Source organism: Narcine bancroftii, chromosome 3, assembly GCF_036971445.1.
Source record: "Narcine bancroftii isolate sNarBan1 chromosome 3, sNarBan1.hap1, whole genome shotgun sequence".
In the NCBI taxonomy this organism is placed as follows: Eukaryota; Metazoa; Chordata; class Chondrichthyes; order Torpediniformes; family Narcinidae; genus Narcine; species Narcine bancroftii.
In genome coordinates, this window is record NC_091471.1 from 362,448,664 (window position 1) to 362,472,533 (window position 23,870).

The window sequence follows — 23,870 nt, forward strand, 5'->3', positions numbered from 1 at the left end:
ATGGCCTTTTTGTTAAATTGTGAAATAACCCTATTTCTTTTGTAAAATGCATAGGCATTCTGAATTATGTGTAATATGATTTTGTTTGTCAGCAGGTAACATCTAATTACTTGTCATGAGTTCTGTTGTAAAAATGGCCTGTATACACCATGACTTGTACTGTAAAACTTCTGAGACTTGAGTGCAATTAAGTGCAAAATATTAACATATTTACAAATAGTTTCCTGTTTAAGCCCCTGTTCTGACAAAATCCAGCACCTTCGCGTGTCTATTTTCAACGTCCTTGTATAAATGGAAAGAATTGTGAAAGTAGGCTTAGCGACAGTACAGATGCTTGGCACCAATTTTTAATTCACTTTTCAGAATATGGGCTTGACTGATAAGGCCAGTATTTATTGCTCATCCCTAGTTCCCCTTGAGAAAATTATTGTAAACCACCACCACTGATGTCAAAAGCAATCATTTCTTGCCTCAATCTGCAATTCGGTCTTTTAGTCTATGATGTGGTGAGATGTGGAGCCAGGTGGTCCTGGAAATACCCAAACTGAGCAAGGATTAACGTGTTATCAGCAAATGTGCCACTTGATGTTACTGTCAACAAAACCTTCTATCAGTTTGCTCAGGATTATGAGGAACTGTATGATTCTAATCAGATAATGCAGCATGTTGAAGATCACTCACATGCTGCAGAATTTATTTCAAAAATATTGATTTATTTAAAGAGTAATTTGAATACAATCTTTAAATTATTTCTTTGGTAGTTCTTTGCTTACCTTCAATTCTGTATAGTTTTGCATTTGTATTGAGCTATTTTCTTCCTGATGATTTATTTAATGTGTACGATCCACATTGGTCATGTATCTGAAAAACAGCAATAGAATTTTATTTTAAAATTTCAATAAACATTCAACCAAGTAAAACTCAAAAGTTGCCCTAGTATCAGTGGCATTCATAATGAGATATTGCCTTCCGTGCAATAAATTCTTTCTAATTGATTGCAGGTGATCTGATCTCGTCACCTTTTGAGATTCGCAATAAAGCAACTGAGCTCATTTTCATGGTACTGTGGTTAAAAATACATAAATCCTGGAGGAACTCAGCAGGTGTTGCAGTGTCCATAGGAGGTCAAGATATATAACTGATATTTCGGGCCTGAGCCCTTCAAGGTTTGAGTAAAAAGCAGGCAGTTGTTTGAATTAAGCTGGGGAGCGAAGAATGGACAGGGGGAGGAATACAGACAAAAGGTGTTAATGTCTTCTTTCCCTGAACTCCGCTTCCAAAGAGACCCAAACGACCCCCTTCCCCCTGTCAAATCTAACCTTTTTCTCCTGCATCCCATCCATATCCATTTAAAACTTTTTTTTGTTGGTCTGCAGTCCTCCCCCTGCCCATTCTTCCCTTCCTTGCTTTTTTAATTCAGGAACCTGCCTGCTTTTAACTCATCGCTTGAAGAAGGGCACAGGCCCAAAATGTGGGTTATGTCTTCACCTCCCATGGATGCTGCGAGACCAGTTCAGTTCCTCCAGCGTTTGTGTTTTTACTGCAATCACCGCATCTGCAGGCTTTCAAGTTTGAACTAGTTTTCATAAAATACATGAGTTAACAAGCTTTGTATTCTAAGAACTGCTTACCGGCAGTACTGGGCATTTTTTTTTCCTCCAGTCGATAAAGAATCTAATTCATTATTAATGAGGTTATTTGATTCTAGTATGGGTTTAGCAATAAGATGGAAATGTAAGAGATTTCATAGACTGGAATCTGCAGCAAAAAAGATTGGAGGGACTCTGAGTGAAGCAGCATCTGTAGGTGGTTAATGGTGAAGACTGCATTAAGACTGTGAAGTGAAGAGGTAAGATAAAGAGGAGAGGGTGAGATGGGACCAGTAGATGCAGAAACTGTAGAGTGGTGGCAATAAGGGAGGGAATCACAGAATTCCTGTTGAATGGAGGAGGAAAACTTCAAAGTTGGCATGACTTGATGAGACTGGAGTAGAATACAGTAGAAGTACCAAAATTTCAACTGCTTGCTCTAAATTTCTGGAATCTCAGGCAGAACTTCTAAAATTAAAATTTAAGGAAGAATAAAGAAAAGATGAATAGATAAATTTTGATTGTTCTCTCATTAGCAAATACAGCATGCTTCACTTCTCAAAATCAGCACTTTTAAAGAAAAGTAAAGCCAACGCCTGACAAATTTTTCACTTCAAAAAAGTGCAGTACTTAACATGGTTTAAAAATGAACATTGTAGAAGAAAAATACAGCATACAAATGAAATTCTTTGTGATAAGATTACCTATATTAAATGTGGTTGCTTGTTGCTGCTGTACATCTGTCGTGCTTGCGCATGCATTCATGCAGGCACACAATAGCCTGTTAAATTTTTTAAAATCTGAGAATTTTTGAAAACTCCGGAATCTTGGATGGTCCGGATTTCTGGCATCCGGATTTTTGGACTTCCACTGTAGAAATATGGAGACACAAGAAACTGCTGATACTCAAATCTGGAGCAAAAAAAATGCTGGGATAACTGGGCTGGTCAAGGGAGGGTGGGGAGGGGAGAATTGTCAGGGTATGAGGTCAAGATTCCATATCAGGACTCGGTGTGGAGAGGGATTGTTCTAAATGGAAGAGGTGGGCTGTTTTTTTTTAAAAAGAGCATCTTGACTAAACTATTACATTAAAACCCACTGATGCATAGTTAAAGATTTGTAAATCTGAGTTTAGAATTTGTGTGTAATGTTTGAGGGAATTAATAACATTCTTTTTCTCTTAATTTTTTAAAGTTTATTTTGGAGTCTGTTTTTAGTATAGATTTTGTATGGATCTGGTCTATTATCTCTCTGTTAGTCTCTTGATTTCAGTTGCCAGTTTTCAGATTGGGTTGTTTTCCTTTGAAGCCATGGGTATGCTATCAATTTGTTGCCAGTGCTTTTGGCTCTTTTTCTATGATACGTTTTCTTGTTTGCTCAAATCATTTATTAAGGTAAATTTATATTAAACCTTGGATCAGTTTTTCTTAAGTATTTTATGGCATTCTGGCTTATTAAAACAGAGATAAAAAGCTTCAAAGGAACATTGCAGAATCAAAAGGGCATACTTACCTGGTATGACCAAAACTCCAAACTGAATGGTGTAAAGGTTCCTTTATTGTCACTTAGAATGCAACATGCATGAAATTCCTTAACTTTTGCCTATCTTAAGACAGACAGAGAGTCGCCTCTTTGTCCAGCACCCCTCACAGAAACCAACGGCACCTGATGTTCCTAGGTGGTCTTCCCTCCAAGTACTGACCAGTCCTGAGCCTGCTTAGCTTCCGAGATCAGACAATTTCAGGCATATTCAGGCTATTAATGGTGAGCTAATGGGGGGGTTTTAAGCTCCTGAAAGCTTTAGATAAGGGTGATGGAGGGGCTGAAAGATTATTTGCATAAAGCCAAAATGGTAGGTGGTAGTACAAAATTGTTATTTATAAATCCAATTTTACCTAAATTGTGTACAATAGACAATAGACCACAGAGGGTGGTAGAGGTGGATTCGCTGACTATGTTCAAAAGAGAGTTAGATAAGACTCTTGTGGGTAACGGAGTTAAGGGTTATGGGAATAAGGCTGGAAAGGGGTACTGATGGTAATGATCAGCCATGATCTAAAATGGCGGTGCTGGCCCGACGGGCCAAATGGCTTACTCCAGCTCCTATTGTCTATTGTCTAAATTGTGTAGGAAGTTATTTACCCAGGTAGTGATTAAAAATGTAGAATCATATTCATGAGAGGTGTTTGAAACAAATGGCATTGGCCAATAGATGGAAACAGAATAACTGGAGCAGAATGGCTTGCTAATAATATTCTTTGTAAGTGAGTTTGTCTCATGTACACCATTGACATGAACCAAGACTAGCTGGGGGTGAGTTGTTGTATACTCTGTGATTCAATATGGCTGTCTCATTTCCCAGCCAAGCTAGTTGACTTTTTGTTCAACGTTTACCACATTATCATAGCAGCACAAAAACAAGCCCATTTTGCCCTTCTAGTCTGTGCCAAACCATTTTTAGTTTGCCTGATCCCACTGACCTGCACCCAGTCCATAGCCTTCCATACCTATCCCATCCATGTACCTGTCCAAATTATTCTTAAATGTAAAGATTGAGCCCTCATTCACCAGTTCAGTTCCATACTGCCACCACTCTCTGTATGAAGTTCCCCTTCATGTTCCCCCTAAACTTTTTCCCTTTCACCCTTAACCCTTATCCTCTGGTTTGAACCTCACCTACCCTCAGTGTAAAAAGCCTATCTACATTTACTCTTGTCTATCCCCCTTATACTTTTAAATACCTCTATCTAATCTCCCCTCATCCTTCTGTGCTCCAGGGAATAAAGTCCTCACCTGATTAACCTTTCCCTGTAATTCAGTTCCTGAAGACCAGGCAACATCATAGTAAATCTTCTCTGCACTCTTTCTGTTTTATTGATAACATTCCTGTAGTTAGGTGACCAAAACTGCACATACTACTTCAAATTTGGCCTCACCAATGTCTTGTACAGCTTTACCATAACATCCCAGATCCTATCCTCAATACTTTGATTTATGAAGCCCAATAGCCCAAAAGCTCTCTTTATAACCCTATGCCAATTTCAGGGAATTATGTATCTGCTCTTCCTCAGTGCCCTACCATTTACTGTGTATGTCCTTTCTTGGTTTGTCCTTCTAAATTCAACACCTCAAGTATAGAAGTATAGACTAATTTTGTCCATTACTATTCTTACCTCGCACATCCTTGCCCGAAAACAACTTGTCTCAATCCACACATTCTAGATCCTTTCTCATTTCCTCAAAATTGGCCTTTCTCCAATTTAGAATCTCAGCATGAGGCCAAGACCGATCCTTCTCCATAATTAACTTGAAACTAATGGTATTATTATGTTTAGTTTCATCTGCATTAAGTGTCAGGTAGGTTTTTTTTTAAAGTTTGAAAGTCACTTTGCCAGTAATTGTGATTACTGTTTGGGAATTGGCTTTGTTTTTGAGGCTATCTTGTCTAGTATATTGAAGAAGCTCAACCAGGCTTGTGAAAGAAAGCCACATGAAGAAAATAATTACAGAAGAAGTTGTTCATGGGCACACCACAACAGAAACCAATATGCCAGCACCCCATCTGTATAGTTTGAAAGACATGACAAGTACACCACTCCAACCAAGCTCAAGAGAAACATGGAGCATATGTTTCATTTATGGGATGTGGGCTCATTTAATTGGCCATCACTTGACTGCCTTTGAGAAGATTTTGAACTGCAGTCCTTGAGGTGTGAGCACCTCCGTTCTAATAAGCCTCATTTGTTCTAGTGATTAAAAAAAATAGATAATAATACATGTGCCTGAGCACTTGCCCCTCATGAAGCACATGTAAATGTCCAAAATTTAAGCTGAAGAATAGCTAATGAATCTTTTTGAGGTATTTTTAATTTAATAAAAGCTTCAATCTTGTTTTTCATTAATACTAAAGTTGAAATAATAGTGTAGGCTAATCTTATTATCCTCAGTAATTAATATAAACTGTGGTGGTGATTCTTTGGCTTGGCTTCGCGGACGAAGATTTATGGAGGGGGTAAATGTCCACGTCAGCTGCAGGCTCGTTTGTGGCTGACAAGTCCGATGCGGGACAGGCAGACACGGTTGCAGGGGAAAATTGGTTGGTTGGGTGTTGGGTTTTTCCTCCTTTGCCTTTTGTCAGTGAGGTGGGCTCTGCGGTCTTCTTCAAAGGAGGTTGCTGCCCGCCAAACTGTGAGGCGCCAAGATGCACGGTTTGAGGCGATATCAGCCCACTGGCGGTGGTCAATGTGGCAGGCACCAAGAGATTTCTTTAGGCAGTCCTTGTACCTCTTCTTTGGTGCACCTATGTCACGGTGGCCAGTGGAGCGCTCGCCATATAACACGATCTTGGGAAGGCGATGGTCCTCCATTCTGGAGACGTGACTCACCCAGCGCAGCTGATTGCACTACATTCATGAATGCCATAAATTATAAACTCAAATAGATAGCACAATTTGTTTAAAAAGGTTAATGTAACAAACATTTTTTGTTTGCTTTTGCTGTCACTTTCGTTGTTGTGTCACTATATTTTGTGCATTCATTGTCTTGAAACAAATCGAGTTGAAAATGGTCATTTACATTGAACATGAGGAAGATTCTATACTTGATCCTTGGTATTTGCCTGTATTGATTGACTGATGCCCAATGCCAAGAAGTGGAAATTGTCAGGATACCTACTTGCAATGATTTGTCTAAAAAGTATGTGCATGAAACTTGAGAAGAATATTAAAAAATTGGGGCACCAGTAGGCGACTTCAGTTGAATTGGTTACTTGTGCTCAAGTTCCAAAATTTGGATCTGGATATAACTGACGTACATGAACAAATGTTTATGAACTAATGGGAAAAATTGCAGACGGGGGTGGGGGAGAGACTTCATCAAGTAAATAAGAGATTGCAGATGTTGGGAAACTGGAAAAAAACACAGAATGTTGGAGGAGTTCACCAGGTCAGGTAGCACCCATGGAAGCCAAGATAATTGATGTTTCAGGCCTTCAGGAAAAACTTCATTGTTACAGCTTCGAATGAGTCAGATGATTTCCATAAAGTACAAATGAAACCTGTTGCTTGACTGGATATTCAAGTATCCTTTAAAACTTGCGAATTAGCAAGGCAAAGAGAAAACTAATAAACCTAATTTTATTAAAATCATGTTCTGACAAGGTTTTCAGGCGAAAGTGGTACACCAATTTTTGAAAGAGAAATGTTGGTTTGGTTTGATCCCTCTTTCAGAAGACAAGTGCCACATTTTACACTTAAGTTACACAAACCAACCAATTTTCCGCTGCAACCATGTCTGCCTGTCCTGCATCGGACTTGTCAGTCACAAACGAGCCTGCAGCTGACGTGGACTTTTACCCCCTCCATAAATCTTCGTCCGCGAAGCCAAGCCAAAGAAGACACAAACAGCATAATAACTGGTCCTTCCGGTCCATGAGCCGGTGCCACCCAAACACACCAATCAATTTACAAACCCCACACATTTTGAAGGGTGGAAGGAAACTAGAGCACCCAGGGAAAAACTCATGCAAATATGGAAGAATGTCCAAGCTCCCTACAGACAGCTCTGGACTTGAATTCTGGTCGCTGACATTGTTATAACATTGTGCTAATCATACTGCTCCTTTAGTGCATATCTTTACCTAAATCTTCATAAATTTATCTTTGTGGAAAGTAGATTTGCTCTCAAAATGGATTTTAATCTGAAGATTAAATTCTTCCATGGTTCTCCCAGTGGCTATATTATTTGTCTTGTATCTTTAAGACTATAAGACTTGGGAACAGAAATAAGCCACTTAGCCTATTGAATCTCTCCGGCCATGAGCTAATCCATTTTCCCACTTTCTAGCCTTCTCCCCATAATCTTTTGATGCCCTGACTAATCATATCTCTACCTTAAATATACCCAATGACCTGGCTTCCAGAAATGCCCGTGGCAAAATATTCCATAGATTTACCACCCTCTGGCTGAAGAAATTTCTTCTGTTCCAAACAGAACCCCTAAAATCCTGAATTTGTGCCCTCTCGTCCTAGACTCTCCTACCAAGGAAACAACCTTTCTTCATTTACTCTGTCTATTGCCTTTCAACATTTCAAAATGTTTCAATGAGATCCCCCCCCCCCCCCCACATTCTACCAAGTACAGGCTTACAGCTGTCAAACGCACCTTGTGTGACAACCCTTTCATTCCCAGATTCTCTGAACCCTCTCTAATGCCAGCACATCCTTTCTTAAATGAGGAGCCCAAACCTGCTCACAATATTCCAAGGGAGGTCTCACCAATGCATTATAAAGCTTCGACATCATATCCCTGCTCATGTATTCTATTCCTCTTGAAATGAATGCCAGCATTGCATTTGATTCCTTCACCACTGACTTAACAAGGTTTACCTTCAGTCTATTCTGCACGAAGACTCCCAGGTCCCTTTGCATCTGGGTGTTTTCAATTTTATCCCCATTAAAAAAAAATAGTCTGTCATTTTTTTCCATCAAAGTGCGTAACCGTAAACTTTCTAACATTGTATTTCATTTGCTACTTCTCTGCCTATTTTCCTCATCTGCCTCAGACCTTCTGCAGCTTCCATGCTTCCTCGACACTACCTGCTCCTCCACCTATTTTCATATCTGCAAACTTGGCCACAAAACAAAATCATTAATGTACAATAAAAAAGCGGCCCTAACCAGATCCCTGTGGGACACCACTAGCAACTGGCAGCCAACCAGAACATCATCCCTGTATCTCGACACTTTGCTTCCTGCCAATAAGCCAGTGCCCTACCCAAACTATAACATGTTTCCTGTTATACCATGGGATCTTGTTAAGAAGTCTTATATGTAACACCTCATCAAAGGCCTTCTGAAAATCCAAATACACAACATCCACTGCATCTCTCACCCAGCCTGCATGTCATTTCTTCAAAGAATTCCAATAGGTTTGTCATGCAAGATTTTCCCTGAGGGAAAGCATTGGCCGATCTTGTCATGTGCCTCCAAGTACTCTGCAGCCTCATCCTTGACAATCGACTCCATCATCTTCCCAACTACTGATATCAGGATAACTGGTCTATAATTTCCTTTCTGCTGCCTCCTTCCCTTGAATAGTGGGTGACATTTGCATTTTTTTCCAATCCTCTAGGACCATACCAGAATCTATTGATTCCTGAAAGTTCAGAGGCGACACAGTTGGTGTAGCGATGAGTGCAATGTTGTTACAGCGTCACCTATCGGGAGTGGGGTTCTAATCCCATCCTGCCTGTAAGGAGTTTGTACATTCTCCCCTTGTCTGCATTGGTCTCCTCCAGGGTTGCAGTTTTCTCCCATCATTTGAAGCATACCAGGGGTTGTAGGTCAATTGAGCGGTGTGGGGTCTTGAGCCAAAATGGCTGATAACCGCACTGTATGTCAAATTAATTTAAATTTTATTTAGTTTTTAAATTAAAATCATTACCAATGCTTCCACAATCTCTGCTACTTCTTTCAGAGGATGCAATCCATCTGTTCTGGATGACTTCTTGTTAGATCATTCAGCTTTCTGAGCACCTTCTCATCTTGAAATAGTAACTGTATTCATTTCCATTCCCTGATGCCCTTTGACATCTGGCATACTGCTAATGTCTTCCACAGTGAAGAGTAATGAAAATACTCATTTTGTTCCTCTGCCATCTCCTTGTCTCCCATGATTATTTCTCTAGCATCATTTTCTAATGGTCCTATATTTATTCTCACCTCTCTTTTACTCTTTATTTACTTGAAGAAACTTTCTTACTTCATCTTTTCTCTCCTTATGAGTTTTTTAGTTACCTTCTGCAAATGTTTAAACATCCCAATCCTCTCTCCTCACTAATGTTTGGTTCCTTTTGGTTTTGCATTGACTTTGGCTTTCCTTGGCAGCAACAGTTGTGATATTTTTCCATTGAATATTTACTTTTTTTTGTTAATGTATTTATCCTCCAATTTCCCCATTCCTTGTAGAAACTCCATACGTTGCTGCTCTGCAGTCTATCCCTACTAGTGCTGTCTTCCAATCTTCTTTGGCCAGTTTGTTTAATTCCCTTAACTCCACTGAAATACCTACACATCTGACTTTTGTTTCTTGATTAAATCTCAAATTTAACTCAATCACATTATATCACTGCCCCCTAATGGTTCCATTACTCTCGGCTCCATAATTATCTCTGGTGCATTCCACAACACTGTACGGCTGATCCCCTCGTGGGCTCATCAAGAAGCCGTGTGAAAAAGCCATTTCGTAGGCTTTCTACAAAATCTCTCCAGACCCAACCTATTTGAATTTCCAAACTACTTGCCAGTTAAAATCCCCCACGATGACCATAACATTACTCTTCTGACACACCTTTTCTATTTGCTTTTGTAATTTGTTGTCCCCATCCCAGCTAGTTTGAAGGCCAATTTTTTTTTTTTACCCTTGCCATTTCAACTCTCAATGATTCAATATCTTTTGATCCTATATCACCTCTTACTAATTATTTAATGTTCCTTACCAGCAGAGCCATGCCACTCCCTTTGCTTACCTGCCTCTCCTTCCAATACACTGTGTATCCTTGGACATTCAGCTCCCAATTACATCTTTCCTTTAGCCACGACTCCCTGATGGCCACAACATCATACCTGCCAATGTGTGGTTGTATGACAAGTTCATCTGCTTTCTCTTATGTATTTAGAATCAAACTTTTTCCCTTTATTTATTACTTTTTTTTTGACTCTGTGGCCCTGTTGTATTACATCTGATCCCACTGGCTATAATTTTGCCTTATCTGCCTATCCTTCCACACAAACTCCCTACGAGCTATCCCTATTTGTGTGCCAACTTTTTTTTTCCCCTCTGCCTCTTCACTTTGGTTCCTATGCCCCCTGCAAATCTAGTTTAAACCCTTGCCCAACCGCATTAGCAAACCTTCCTGCCAGGATATTAGTTTCCCTTGTGTTCAGGTGTAACCTGTACCACTTGTACAGGTTGCCTCTTCCCCAGAAAAGTTTCCAATGATCCAGGAACTGAAACCCTACCCCCCACCCCCCGCACCATCTCTTCAGCCACTCATTTATCTGTACTATCTTCCTGCTGTAAGATCAAGCTTGTGGCACTTGGAGTAATCCAGAGATTACAACCTTTTAAGATCCTTCTCCAATTGCTTTCTTAGCTCCCGAAATTTACTTTGCAGTACACTACCCCACTCCAGCCTCTCATTGGTGCCAATATGTACCACAAGCTCTGGATGCTCCCATCCCCTGAAAGAATAATCTTCTTCTGCTCAGATATCCTGGACCTGAGCATCAGGATGGCAACACACTATCCTGGAGTCTCTTTTACAGTTGCAGAATCCTCTATCACTCTACCTGACCACCCTTCTTTTGCAAGGCTCAGATCCGACTAACATTCTCATCACATTGAACAATTCCAGCATCTCCATATTATCAATATAATTAGTCTCTCATGCTGGAAATCTCAGACTAACACAGAAAATGGGCAGTGTTCAGCATATCAAGCACATCTGTTGATCGAGAAACAGTTAACATTTCAGGTGGCAGACCATCGGAACTGTGGAAAAAGATTCAAATTAGATTCAAGTTGCAGAAGACATGGGCAAGAAGAGAATATCTGTTCGATTCATGTCAGGGTTGTTTAGGGAAGAAGCTGTTGATGAATTTGACACTAGAAAAGAGCCTGGGAGAATGAAAGCTTGAAGGAAAGCTAGTGGAGGGAGAAAACTCAACTCTGGGATCGTGCAGCAAAATCTTTGCTCTACTCTCCAGGCCTTCACATCCTTTCCAAAATTCATTGCTGAAAGCCATAATCCTTTTACTGGATTATTCCCTCAGCCTTGTGCAAATTTATATAGAGTTAATAAAATGAGAGGATTAATTCTTTGATCAAAAATTAGTGTGGGAAGAAATTATTAATGTAGCATTAGCACCAGTAGTGGAGAAAAAGGGAACTATTCAACTTGGGCAAACCATACAGACAGGTGTGATTGTGGGTATGGAGGAGAATGTATTGTTCCCACTTTCTCTGTTGTAAATTTGATTCTTGGCTGGGAATCTCAGGTTTTGGCTGAATTAACTTTCTCCCTCTTGGAAATGCACCGTCACAATACTTGCTCCATCTCCTTTTTACATGACCTTGATGAAAGGCAAGATGGAGGAGAAGGATTATAATGGCTGTGCAGCTATTGCAGTCTGAAGTGTGGAAGTTTGAACAGGTGAGCAGATTCATTGAGGGACATGTTTCCATCAGCATTTGTTTTTTAAAAAAAATCAATTGTGTTGTTTTTATTTAGAATGAAGAAATCAGATGATGGAAAGATATTTCTGGAGATGTCTCTTGGTCAGCTTCTACGACGGGCATCCTCCAAAGCCTCTGATCTCCTGACCTTTAATCAATCAAGTGGTTCTGCTAGAATTCTAGATGGCGAAATTGTTTACTCCAAGAACAATGTTTGCGTCCATCCTTCAGATGTGCTGCGAGTTCTTGGGGAGCATCACCCAGGTATGGTGTAAGAACCTGAACCAATTGTGCTTTGTTGAGATGTCTTTGCTGCTTTTAAATAGCAATCAAATTGCAACTTAGAGCTACAGTCGGTAAAATTTACAATTAATTTGGGTACATGTTAGATGGTACAGTTTGTTTTTAGAGCTGAGTTGGCAACCGTATATAACCAAGTGCTTCAAAGTTTGGATAAAGATGGGGTAAACAGTAAAGTTTTAATTTAATTCATTTAGTTTACTAATTATTGTTTCTCTTTACAAATACAGTTACCTATTTGGCTGCAGCAAATAAGAATTGCAGTGCATGTACATTGTACAAGGTGTATGACCATAAACACATCATCAAAGATGTATAATTATTAATTTAAAAATAAGAGGCTATCACTATGGCCCTTTTATGTTCAATCAGCTCAAAAACTTTACTCAACAAATTTAAGAGTACAATGCTTGATCTCAATCTTGTAGTGATCCATGACTTGAGGGGGATTCAAAGACCAGATACCAGTAGTTTTGTATTTTTTTTCAAGAAAGTTGCATAAATCATTACAAATCTTAATTTAAAATTTTGTTCAATCTTTCTGTATGTACAGAATTTTTATGTTAAGATGTGTGTATAATTGTAAATAACACTATTAGCCACCATGAATCTCACTCCTAGTCCATGGTTTGCAGTAGTAAGATTAAAGAACAATTCCAGTTTAATTTAAGCCTTAAAATATATTCCTTATTTTCAACAGAATTGTGCTCTGAGGCTTTTTTGTGTCGGCCTAGCTTGGTTAGTAACTATGAAGCAATTAAACAACATTTAAAAGAAGCTACAAGACTACAGATGATGGAATATGGAGTAAAAATAAGGGAAGAAATCAGTGGGTCAAGGACCTTCAGTGGAGGCAAAAGGAGGAGCAATATTTTGAGACTAAATTCTTCGTCAAGACCGAGTAGAAGGAAGGCAGCACTATATATAGAAGGGATCAAGAGGGGTGAGACAGATGATAGTAGGTAATGGTTGGAGCAAGGTAAGGGGAGGCATGATGGACAGATGGGACCAGGAAGGAATGGGAATGGTAAACCAAGGCAGAAATAACCCAAATGGATCGGGGTGGTGGGAATATGGAACCATTGGGCAAGGGAGGGATGGAAAAGTTAAACAGGATGGGAGAGAATCTGCCTCTAATCTTCCTCTCCCACCACCTGTTAAAGCTGATTATTATTTTTCCTGGATCTATTTTCACTCTCTCACCTTCCTTCTTCTCATTTGTCTATATTGACAATCTTCCCTTGCACTAGTTCTTATGCAAGGTCTCCACCCAAAATGTTGACCATCCATTTTCATCCACGGATGTTGATTGACTCAGACTTCTAATTTAAAAAAACCACAATGACAGATTCTCCAGTTGAAGGTATTTCTCCTTGTGCTGTGAATTTTAGTTGCAGTTCTGAGATCTTGTAGCAGATTTTGTTTTAACAATAGATATTTCCAGACCACTTAAATTTTCTATTCTTTTGTATTGGATACAAGATCTCAGATGAGCTGTTTAATAAAACTACATTTAATGCAATTTAATAATTTGTATTGTCTTGTGGAACTCTATAAAACATGAGGCTTTTTGGTCAATCCTTTATCAGCAGACTGTTGATGTTTATAAGGGAATGATTTTTGGGGAGTAAAACAATTTTTAAATTCATGAAAATCCAGTGTGTGTTAAATTAATGCATTTTGAATGGACTCCTATCAATATCTGTTTAAAAAGTCATCACTTTCTCTCCCTTCTGTTAATTAATGTGCCATCTCTTTTCAGAAAACTGCATAATAGCTTATGGGCACTTGCACTTGATTTTGGAAGGAGAAAATTGTTTGCAAGGAAAACATGGAATGTTTTGGAGTGACCATAAGAATCTCCTGTAATTTTAGTTACTCCAGTAATTCATTTGAGCATATAAAGTTTAAATATTGTACTGAAATCCCTATTTGTGCATGGCTAAAATCACTTCTGATTGTCTTTATTTTACCCTTGATTTAAGGGAAATTGCAGTGCCCTCTAGTGTTGAAGCCATTGAACAAAAGAAGTGAGTGAAGAGGATGAGTTCAAGTTAAAATATGGCAAATCAGCCCCAGGAAGATAAACAATTAATTTAATTGATCATTGGAATAAAAATATAATTAATGTCTTTTAATCATTTTGACAAATAATGGCACAGGAAACTAAAGGCAAATTGCTTTGATTTAATTTTTGGTGTCCCTGGGCAATAAATATTTAGCGACAATCTTCAACAGATTTTTGTTTTCGAACGTTGCTTAACCAACTGTTGTACATTTTTTTTAAATATAGTTTGCAAATTCCTTTGAGAGACAAGTTCTTCAATGGGAATTATTATCACTATATGGGAATATTATGTGTCAAAAGGCTTGATTTTAATATTGTGTGACTTGGTTTCAATCATTTGAAATTTTGCCAGTGTATTTTTGTACATCATAAATATACATTTGTAAAATTTTTTATCATATTAGGAAGCATTGAGTAAAATCCTGGTTGTCCCAATTAATCATGAAAATATTACATGGAAGAGCTTGAGGTACCACTTGCAGAGATTATTTCAAAGAATTCTCATTTTGAAGAAGGCTATTACCATAAAAATGACTACTGACCAATAGCTTGTATATTGTCAAATACAGCAGTCTTCTAGAGGATCCCCATAGATATACTTTGCCTTTGCAGCTACAAGGTTCCCATTGAACTAGGAGCTTTGTTCCCGAGGGCATTTCATAGTGGAGCAGTCTGAGAATAATGACAGAGCTCAGGCAGCATGAGCTGTGGCCCAGTCACTTTCACATAAACATTTAGAAACAGTTAACATCCAAACAATGTCAGTAATATGGCTGGTGTAAAGCCAAAGGACTGCTTTTAAGAGTAGTTGGGACCTTTGGTTCACTATCTTGCAGAGGGCACAGCATGAGACCAGGGTTAGAAGCAAGGAATATGCTGATGTTTACAGAGGAGCTAGCTGAATCTCTAGCTAGCAGCCAGAGCAATCCAGCCATTTTTATAATCTGACTTCGCTATGTTTTCTGAGATCCTGTTATGCAATGGCCTTGAAATTTTGCTAGTTGATCTTGTATGAAATTCCTTTCCTTTTTCAATCGAGGATTCATTCATTTAGCTGATGCATTTTAAAAATAGACGAAGTTGGAACTTAAAATATTCAATATTTAGAATTTCAAGGGTTTTTCTTTTACAACAGCATATTTCGGTTATCTTTCGTTTCAAGATATTAAATTGTTTAATATTTAAAGCTAAATAAAGTGAATTGCTTGTTTAGTTTTAGCACAGACATTAATTCAATTGTGTATAATAACTTGAAGTCCTAATCTGTGACCCTTCCCTTCAGAACATTTGTAGTGGCTCAAGAACTTCCCAAAATCCTTTGATAGGAGCTGAAGCTTGGGGGTGGGGGGGGGAGAGGAAAGTCTCGACTGTCAAAGCTGGGAGGCTTTTCAGACACATTTTGGTTAAAAAAATTAGGAGCTGTTTGAAAAATACAACATTTAAAAAAAATCTAATTTAACATTTCACATCTCAACTAATATGGCTAAGAACCCCTGATCAAAAGAATGGGATTACTGCTTCAGTTCTGGTTGTCTTAGGATCAGAAGCAGATTCCCCGTATCATGAAGTACACTCATAGAGCAGAGTGACCAATTATGGAATCAAAGATTGTGACACAAAAAGGGTAATATGTTCCAGTTTGTTGATGCTGATTGCTGTGGGATAATTGCATCTTCCAGAAGTAGGACAAAAGTTAAACTGGCAAAGGCTCAAGTGCACCCAAGAATGTTCTAATCTGTCTCAACCACTGTTTTGGCCATTCTGTTCCAGATCATTATCGTTCTCTGAAAGACCACAGTTTTCTTTATCTGTCTGCCAATTACTTTAAATTTCTGTACCCTTTTTTTTTGCTGCTCTACTGAAGGAAATGTGTCCCTTGTTTTAATAAAGACCCTCAAGATACAGTTGCATATTCCCTCAATCTTCTTTCTTTAAAAAAAAAGTCCTGGATTATCAATCTGTCCTAACAGCTACAATTTTATAGTCCTAGATTTTGTAAATCTGTGCTCTCTCGTGCAATGACCAGTACTGCATTTCATATCAAATAATGGCCGAACAAGGTTTATATACAGGAGAAGAGCACTTGCAGGGTTATTACTTGGTTCCTCAATTTCACATTTGGCCTTGTCCTCCCAGTGAATGAGTTTGAGGACAGACTCGTCTGGTGAGGGGAATTAAATTGGTTGGCAACCAGAAGTTCCAGCTTGCTTGCAAGGACAAAGAGCTGGTGGTCAACAATGCAGTCACCCAACATGCATTTGAGAGGAAGCCACATAAAGTGCACCAATTGCAATATATTAGATAGATGAGTTGCATATTATACACTGTCTTGATAGATCTGTTTATGGAGGTTGGGTGGAAGAGGGGAGTGGGGTGTCAGAACAGATTTGCACCTACAATTGCAAATTGCCAATTGTACATCAATTGAAATAAGTTCCAACCCAAAATGTTGACTGTCACTTTCTCTCCATAGATGCTCCATGTCCCACTGAGTGCCTCCAGCGTATCATTGTTTGCTCAGATTTTATGTACACTTTTACCAGAGAAGTGTTGGAAAGCACCTGTATGTCTTTTCAATCATTCTTTTGATCTCCCTTTCAGGATCTGTAACATGTTCTCCTGAAACTTTCTTTCCACGTTGCATCATATTTTCCTGTTTACATATTTATATTTCTTTGTCTTGTCCACCTCTGGATTAAATTTCATAAGACAATCTTTTAAATTACCAAATCTCATAAGTCTACTGTTTTTATCCTGAATTATTATTTCAACATCTGTTGTTGTTCACTGTGCACATTCTGGAAAGAGGGAAATAAGAGAGACTGCATATGCTGGATGCTGCAACACACGAAATGGTTTTGGAACTTTTGGGCTGAAACTTTGATCTATTGCTTCCTATGAATGTTGCCTGTCCCACTTAGTTCCTCCAGCATTTTGTGTAGTTGCCTTGCATAAGAGGTTTGGAACATCTACCTTGCAGGAGGGTTAGACAGTAATAAATGACAGAAACGTGTATACAAATGGTAAAAGTGGTATGAACTTGAGGCGTGCGTGCGTGCGTGCGTGCGTGCGTGCGTGCGTGCGTGCGTGCGTGCGTGCGTGCGTGCGTGCGTGCGTGCGTGCGTGCGTGCGTGCGTGCGAGCGAGCGAGCGATAAGCTCTAGAATCACTCCTATTAAGACCATCCTCCATAAAGCACTAAAATATTACATGGAATGCTTGTGAGGTTTCAGACCACACAAAGCATCAGTTCTGCCCCGGAATAGTTGTGCATGGACTTGGCACTGATAAATAAACCTGTCTCTGGAAGATGAGATGCTGAAGATTCTAAGCTGGGGGCAATCATTGTGGTGAGGCCAAATCTCTCTGCTAGCGATGCAGATTGCTACTTGATAAGACAGTTGTGAGGTTGAATCTGCACTCAGATCACAGTTCCAGGTGAGAGATGAACTGAGCATTCACTAAGATTTAATTTTTCCAAAGCTATGAAGAAATCATCTGATCAATCAGTAATTTTTCACATCTGGATGTGAATAATTGCCTCCGTGGCACAGTGGAAAGTTTCTACTGGCCAGGAATGAAAGAAGAGATCAGCGACCATGTACAGACTTTTTGGAAAATATCAGCCCAAGGAGATGATTTGTACTCATCACATCACAGTGTCCCTGGACAAGTGTTAGGCAATTGCTTTTACACAATAGAAAAGTGAATTGAACAAGAATTCATTATTTTTCAAAATTCTTGAGAGCAGGTGTACAGTAGCAAGATCAAGGGACAATTTTCTAGATAATCATTCCTGAACTGCTGATGGCAGATAATTCAGAGTCCACAACATGGTAAGATTTTTGGAAGACTGGTGATTTGATCACCACAATGTACTGGGAAGGCATGGAATGCTGTGAAGACGGCTAAGAAACTGCTAAAGGAGGTAAAATCACCACAGTCGAGCCCTTGAGCAACCTCGCTGCCTTTAACACCATACTTGAAGGAATGACAAAATGTGAAATCCAGTAGCAAACATCGTGTCTGGCAACACCTCTGTCTCTTAATGTTTAACTCTGCAAATCACAAGGCAGACATCAATTTCGCACGCTGTTTTTCTTAGAACAGGCTGAGCATAATATAGAGCTATTGTCTGCATATTTCATCAGGCTATTGATATTTTTTTTTCTTGAGTAAGTTCATCAACATTTGCTGAGGAAACAAAAGAAATGCAAATCCTTTGGAGACTTGGAATGGAATTAATTTTGGATTCTATGCACTTATGATCAATTTATGAAATATACCTTGCTTTCAGCCAAAATACTCTTTAATCTAGTGTTTTGTAAGTAATAACTGTCAGGTATAATTATTTTGGCAACATTCTCATTTCAACTTTAGAAGCTGATCTGGAAAATTATGCACAAAACTCTGGGCTAAAGACTTCTATGTAGTACTGAAGCAGTGTTGCATTGATGGAGATGCTACCTCAAGAAGAGATGTAAAGTGAGGCACTTTCTTCTCTTGGTCAAAGTATACAATAGATTAATGCAACATCACTTTGAACCGGTGTAAAATTATACTTTGTATCATTTGGCTAAAATTTTTCCCCTCACACAACTTTTTTTAAAAAAACTTTATTTAAAGATTTTATCACATGAATAAAACAAAAAAAAATACATTTAAAAAAAAACAAAAATAAAGTAATTATTACAACATAGGATTAATGACCTAACTTAAATCAGTCTAACCCCCCCCTGATATATACGACCACAAAAAAAATCTATATATAAAAAAAACCCACCCTTCCCCCCCAAATAAAGAGTGAAGAATTAATAAAGTTAATAATATATATAAAAAAAACACTCACAAACAAAAAAAATAACAAGTAAAAATACTAAGTAAAAAAAGTTATCAAATCTAAAATATCACACATAAAACATATTTAAGTCAAACTTAATTGCATGTACTTTACAAATGGAGTCCACTTCAGCTTATAAAAAGACATCTTTTCTTGAATTGAAAAAGATATCTTTTCCATAATTAAACAAGACTTCATCTCTAAATACCACCTATCTAAAGTTAGTATATTTCTGTCTTTCCAAGTAAGCGCTATACATTTCTTAGCTACCGCTAAAGCTAAATAGATAAAACAAATCTGATAATCATTAAGCCTAAGTCAATTAATGATTACATATTCCCTAATAAAATTATATCAGGATCTAATACTACATAGATATTATATAAACTATTAAATATAGATTGAATACCTTTCTAAAACTGTTGCAATCGATCACAAAACCAAACTGTATGTAAAAAGTATTGGCCGTCTGATCACAACTAAAACAACAATCTGACTTACTAAGACCAAATTTTTTAAATTTCTCTGGTGTTAAATATAATTGATGTATAAAATTATAATTAATCATCGCTAATCTAGCATTAATCAATTTCCGAATACTATTCTGACAAATTTCCATCCAGGCTTCTTCAGCTATTATAGAACCTAAATCTTTTTCCCATTTCAACTTATCTTTATCCCAATCTGTCTTGCTTTCATTTTCTTGTAAAATACAATACAAATCAGATATATACCCCTTTTTGGTATGGAAAGTACATATTTCTCAAAACTAGTTTCAGGCAATAAAATCATATGTCGGCCACATATCTGTTTTACAAATGATCTTAACTGATAATATACAAATACAGAATTTCCCCTCACACAATTTAACAAAAACTGATCATCAATATAATCTTTCAGGGGGGGCTTAATTTGCATAGGTTAGCTCCTGCATTTCCCATGTGGCAACAGTGACATTTCTTCAAAAGTTATTTATATTTAATAGAATGACAATTGAAAATAATGCAAAGTTATTAGACTGGCACATCAGTGTGAGCTGTAGGGCCTATAATGTGCTGTAGATTTCTATATTCTATGTTAACATCCTTTTGGAACATTTAATCTGAAAGCAGCACATTTCAGATTTGATTTTTTTCTTGTTCTGTGGACAGTGTGAGAATACTTATGAGCTATTTAAGAGATAAAAGTGATGAAAGACATGCAAATCTTTTTCTGAAAGTGAAATTTAGCATGACAGAAATAGTAACAGCTTAGCATGTCCAAGATTCATTAAACTACATGAAATAAAAACAATACCGGAGAAACTCAGCAGCTCACACAGTGTACTTTATATTAGCAAAGATGATATAAGGCTTGAGCTCTTCATCAAGCCCCTCTACTGCAAAGCTACATGGAATGTTCTTGTATACCATTTTCATTGTTATTTTGAAAAAGTCCCTTTTTGAATATTGTTATCAGATGAACTTTCTATTATCTCCCCTTACCCATCCCATTTCCAAAATAACTCAATTGCCGCAAATTTATTTAAATTATATTTCAAAAGATTGTAGACAGTGCTGTAGAAGGAATAAATAAATAACTACCATAGGTTGAATCTGATTTTTTTTTGTTGGAATAAGTTGTAGATTGCCTTCATAAATACTAAAAAAGGATGAAGAGTTACTTGAGAGGTTACAATCAGGGTTTAATCACAAATTGAGATTATCGTTAGAATTGTGGGGAAATTAACAGGGTAGGTGTGGTGATAATTGTTGCACTTGGGAGAAAGCAGAATTGGGGATAATACATACAATTATATCACAATTGCATACATACAATTACAATTACATACAATTACATATAAGATAGAGACTAATAAATCTAATGGGGAATTTGGGAATAGTTTCTCAATCCAGAAGGTGGTCAAAGAAGGAACAGCCAAGTTGAATAACTTAAATACATTTGAGAAGCTTAAATATGTGATAATGAAAGGAAAAGATTCTTAGCTGATAAGCTGAAATGAAAATTTGTGAGAATGGTTTTTTTGTGGAGAATAACTGATGGATTGGCCTGATTCTGCATTGCATAAGATGAGTAAATTTTATTTTATCAATGAAGGTGGTGTGGGAAAATCGAATCTTTTAATGTCTTGCACAACAAAAGTAGTTTTTCTTTATTTCATTTCTGAGATGTGGATATTAATTTTAAAGGTGGCACATGACTTCAGATTTCCTGACGACAATCGAAATAGTCAACTGAAATAATTTTGTAATTGGTACACATTTTATTGTAGATCAGTAGTTCACATTTCTGCATAAGTATTTTCCTCAGGATTTCTCCCTTTTGTACCCCATCTTCACATTCAGGATACCTGTGCATACATTTGGAAAAGGATGAACAACTGGGAACTACTCTGATCATCACATGGATCCCAAACACACGTATCCAACGACAAGATGAGGAGGCTTTAAGGTACATCACTCCCGAAAGTTCTCCAGTACGAAAAACTCATCGAAGGAGAAGCCGACGTGCACATGCTCCAGCTATGCAACAACCTCCAAATAATACCACACATAAACCAGTTTTGCCTTCGCCAGAAGATGATGAGATAATAACTATATCACAGAGCATGATCAATTCCATGCACGTTGGCTCAACAGAAGCAAGGCAGAATGCATCACAATATTCCCTCAGTTTCCATATCTCTGATGGAACATTACAGCAAGCTCACAACTCAGAAAATGCTTCAGAAATTGCCTCATTAATCTGCCCAGATAACCAACAAAACGTTCCAACAGAATATCAGGACAAGGTTAATAATAAGAGCGAGCAAGAAGCAACGTATGATCTAACCTCTGATGATGTCAGCAGAGATAGCATGGTTGGATCGGATTCTGATTCTTTCTCCTCTCCATTATGTCTCTCTCCAATTGTTGACCCAATGGCAGAAAGTAGCAGATCTGTGTTTCTTGATGCAGAAAGCAGGTACTGTAATCAGGATGTCAATAGTATTGTAACAGGTTCAACTATTTCATTCAACATTTTGTCATGAAAAATAATAATCAAAAAAAATTAATTAATAGTAGCGAAAAAATTAGTTGTAATATTGATCTATTTGCTAGATATCATGTGGGTAAAGCAGGCCACAAAATCATGCATAATACATAAAAAGGCTTGGATAAAGTAAGTATTATTTCTGAAAGATGTAATCTGATAGTTCTAAAGACTAAGTAGAGGCAAAACAGGAAATTGGTTGGGTCATTGGGTTGAGGCTTACAAACAGCGGTAACAGGAAGAAAGTGTTACTAGATTTATGCTTCTGCCTGAAAACATTTTATGGGAAGACATCCATCCATAGTTGCTTCCCATATCTCCTCTGCCTGCTGTCCCTCCATGACCATTTCAAATTCCAATTGAAACTACTCATCTCGACCATGACTAATCCTTTGCAGAGCTGCGACAACTGTTTTTGCTCAACCATTCAATAACATCATGACCTCCGCACCAACTTCCGTCGTTAACCCAAATTCCCTGTACATCTAAAATTTATTTATCTTAAATATACTTGGCAGTTGGGTCCACTTTGAATGTTCATTTTAAACCAGAAGAACTATGGTTAATATCTTTGTAAACCACTATATGCTCCACTCCCCAATCTATTGCTGTCTGAAGATAAACCAGATTAAAAGTAGCTTCCACAATCTATTTGATTCTGACCTGAGTTTACAGTTCCATTACCATCCATCTTTTGCTTCCATTTCAACCCCTGCTCAATCCTTGTGTAACAGAAACACTCATCCTTTTTTTTCCTTCGTTCCTTACTTTCCTTTCATACTCTGACCAGCCTGCAATCTTCCAGCCCATCTAAACCTTTGCAAGTGACATTTTGTCAGTGAGGAAGGCATATATTGATAATGAATTTATTGTCATGAGTTTAAAATACAGTGCCTTTCAAAATGTTTGGAACAAATACTTTTTCCTTTATTTGCCAGTGATCCACAGTTTTTAATTTGTAACCAAACAATTCACATGTTATTGAAGTGCACATTCCGGATTTTATTCAAGCTTATTTGTATGCATTTTGGTTTACCCTGTTGAAATGACAGTACTTTTGATATATGATCCTTCATTTCAAGGCACCATAATATTTTGGACATAGCAATGCTATGTATATTAAACTCAGTAGCTTATCTTTGCATGTCATGGCTGCTTGAAGTCTATGATTCATAGACATCATCAGGTGCTCAGTATCTTTTCTGGTGATGCTCTGCCAGGACTCTACTGCAGCCATCTTCAGCTCCTGCTTGTTTCAGGGACATGTCCCCTTGAGTTTTCTCTTCAGCATATGGAAGGCATGCTCAATTGAATTTGGATTGGGTGACTGACTTGGCCATTCAAGAATTTTCAAGTTTTTAACTTTCGAAAAACTCCTTTGTTGCTTCAGCAGTATGTCTTGCTGTAGGATGAAGCACCGTACAATGAGTGGGAGGCATTTGCTTGAACTTGAGCAGGTAGGATGTTTCTGTACTCCTCAGAATTAATTTTGCTACTGTCAACAGCAGTTACATTATCAATGAAGATAAGTCCGCAAGTACCATAAGTACCCAGGCCATAACACACCCACCGCTATATTTCACGGATGAGATGGTATGCTTTGGATCTTGGGCAATTCCTTTACACCTCCACACTTTGCTCTTGCCATCACTCTGATACAGATTAATCTTCGTTTCATTCTGCAGGCTCTTTTAAATACTCCTTGGCAAACTGTAATTTGGCCATCCTGTTTCTGGTTTGTATCTTGCAGTGTAGCCTAGAAATCTTCTGCAGATTATAGTCATTTACACATCCACACCTGCCTC

The 23,870-nt window shown here is 38.0% G+C and overlaps 1 protein-coding gene and 1 long non-coding RNA gene across 5 annotated transcripts in view; one reads left to right on the forward strand and one right to left on the reverse strand.

Annotated features, from left to right (window-relative positions):
- Nucleotides 1–23,870, forward strand: part of tbc1d16 (TBC1 domain family, member 16) — a 75,196-nt gene that overhangs the window by 5,365 nt on the left and 45,961 nt on the right. For 3 of the 4 annotated variants that reach the window (XM_069930091.1, XM_069930094.1, XM_069930093.1), the window contains exons 2-3: nt 11,881–12,089; nt 21,378–21,996. In XM_069930091.1, coding sequence (XP_069786192.1) covers nt 11,882–12,089; nt 21,378–21,996 — 827 coding nt within the window. In that variant the 5' untranslated portion in view covers nt 11,881. Of the gene's footprint in view, nt 1–11,733; nt 11,803–11,880; nt 12,090–21,377; nt 21,997–23,870 lie in introns of all 4 variants that reach the window. The other variant, XM_069930092.1, reaches the window with a different exon arrangement.
- LOC138759526 (uncharacterized) overlaps nt 1–23,870 on the reverse strand; it is a 64,510-nt gene that overhangs the window by 2,555 nt on the left and 38,085 nt on the right. The window contains exons 4-5 of the long non-coding RNA XR_011354900.1: nt 21,865–21,999; nt 774–861 (exon numbers count right to left, since the gene is read on the reverse strand). This is a non-coding gene — a long non-coding RNA (uncharacterized lncRNA). The remainder of the gene's footprint in view (nt 1–773; nt 862–21,864; nt 22,000–23,870) is intronic.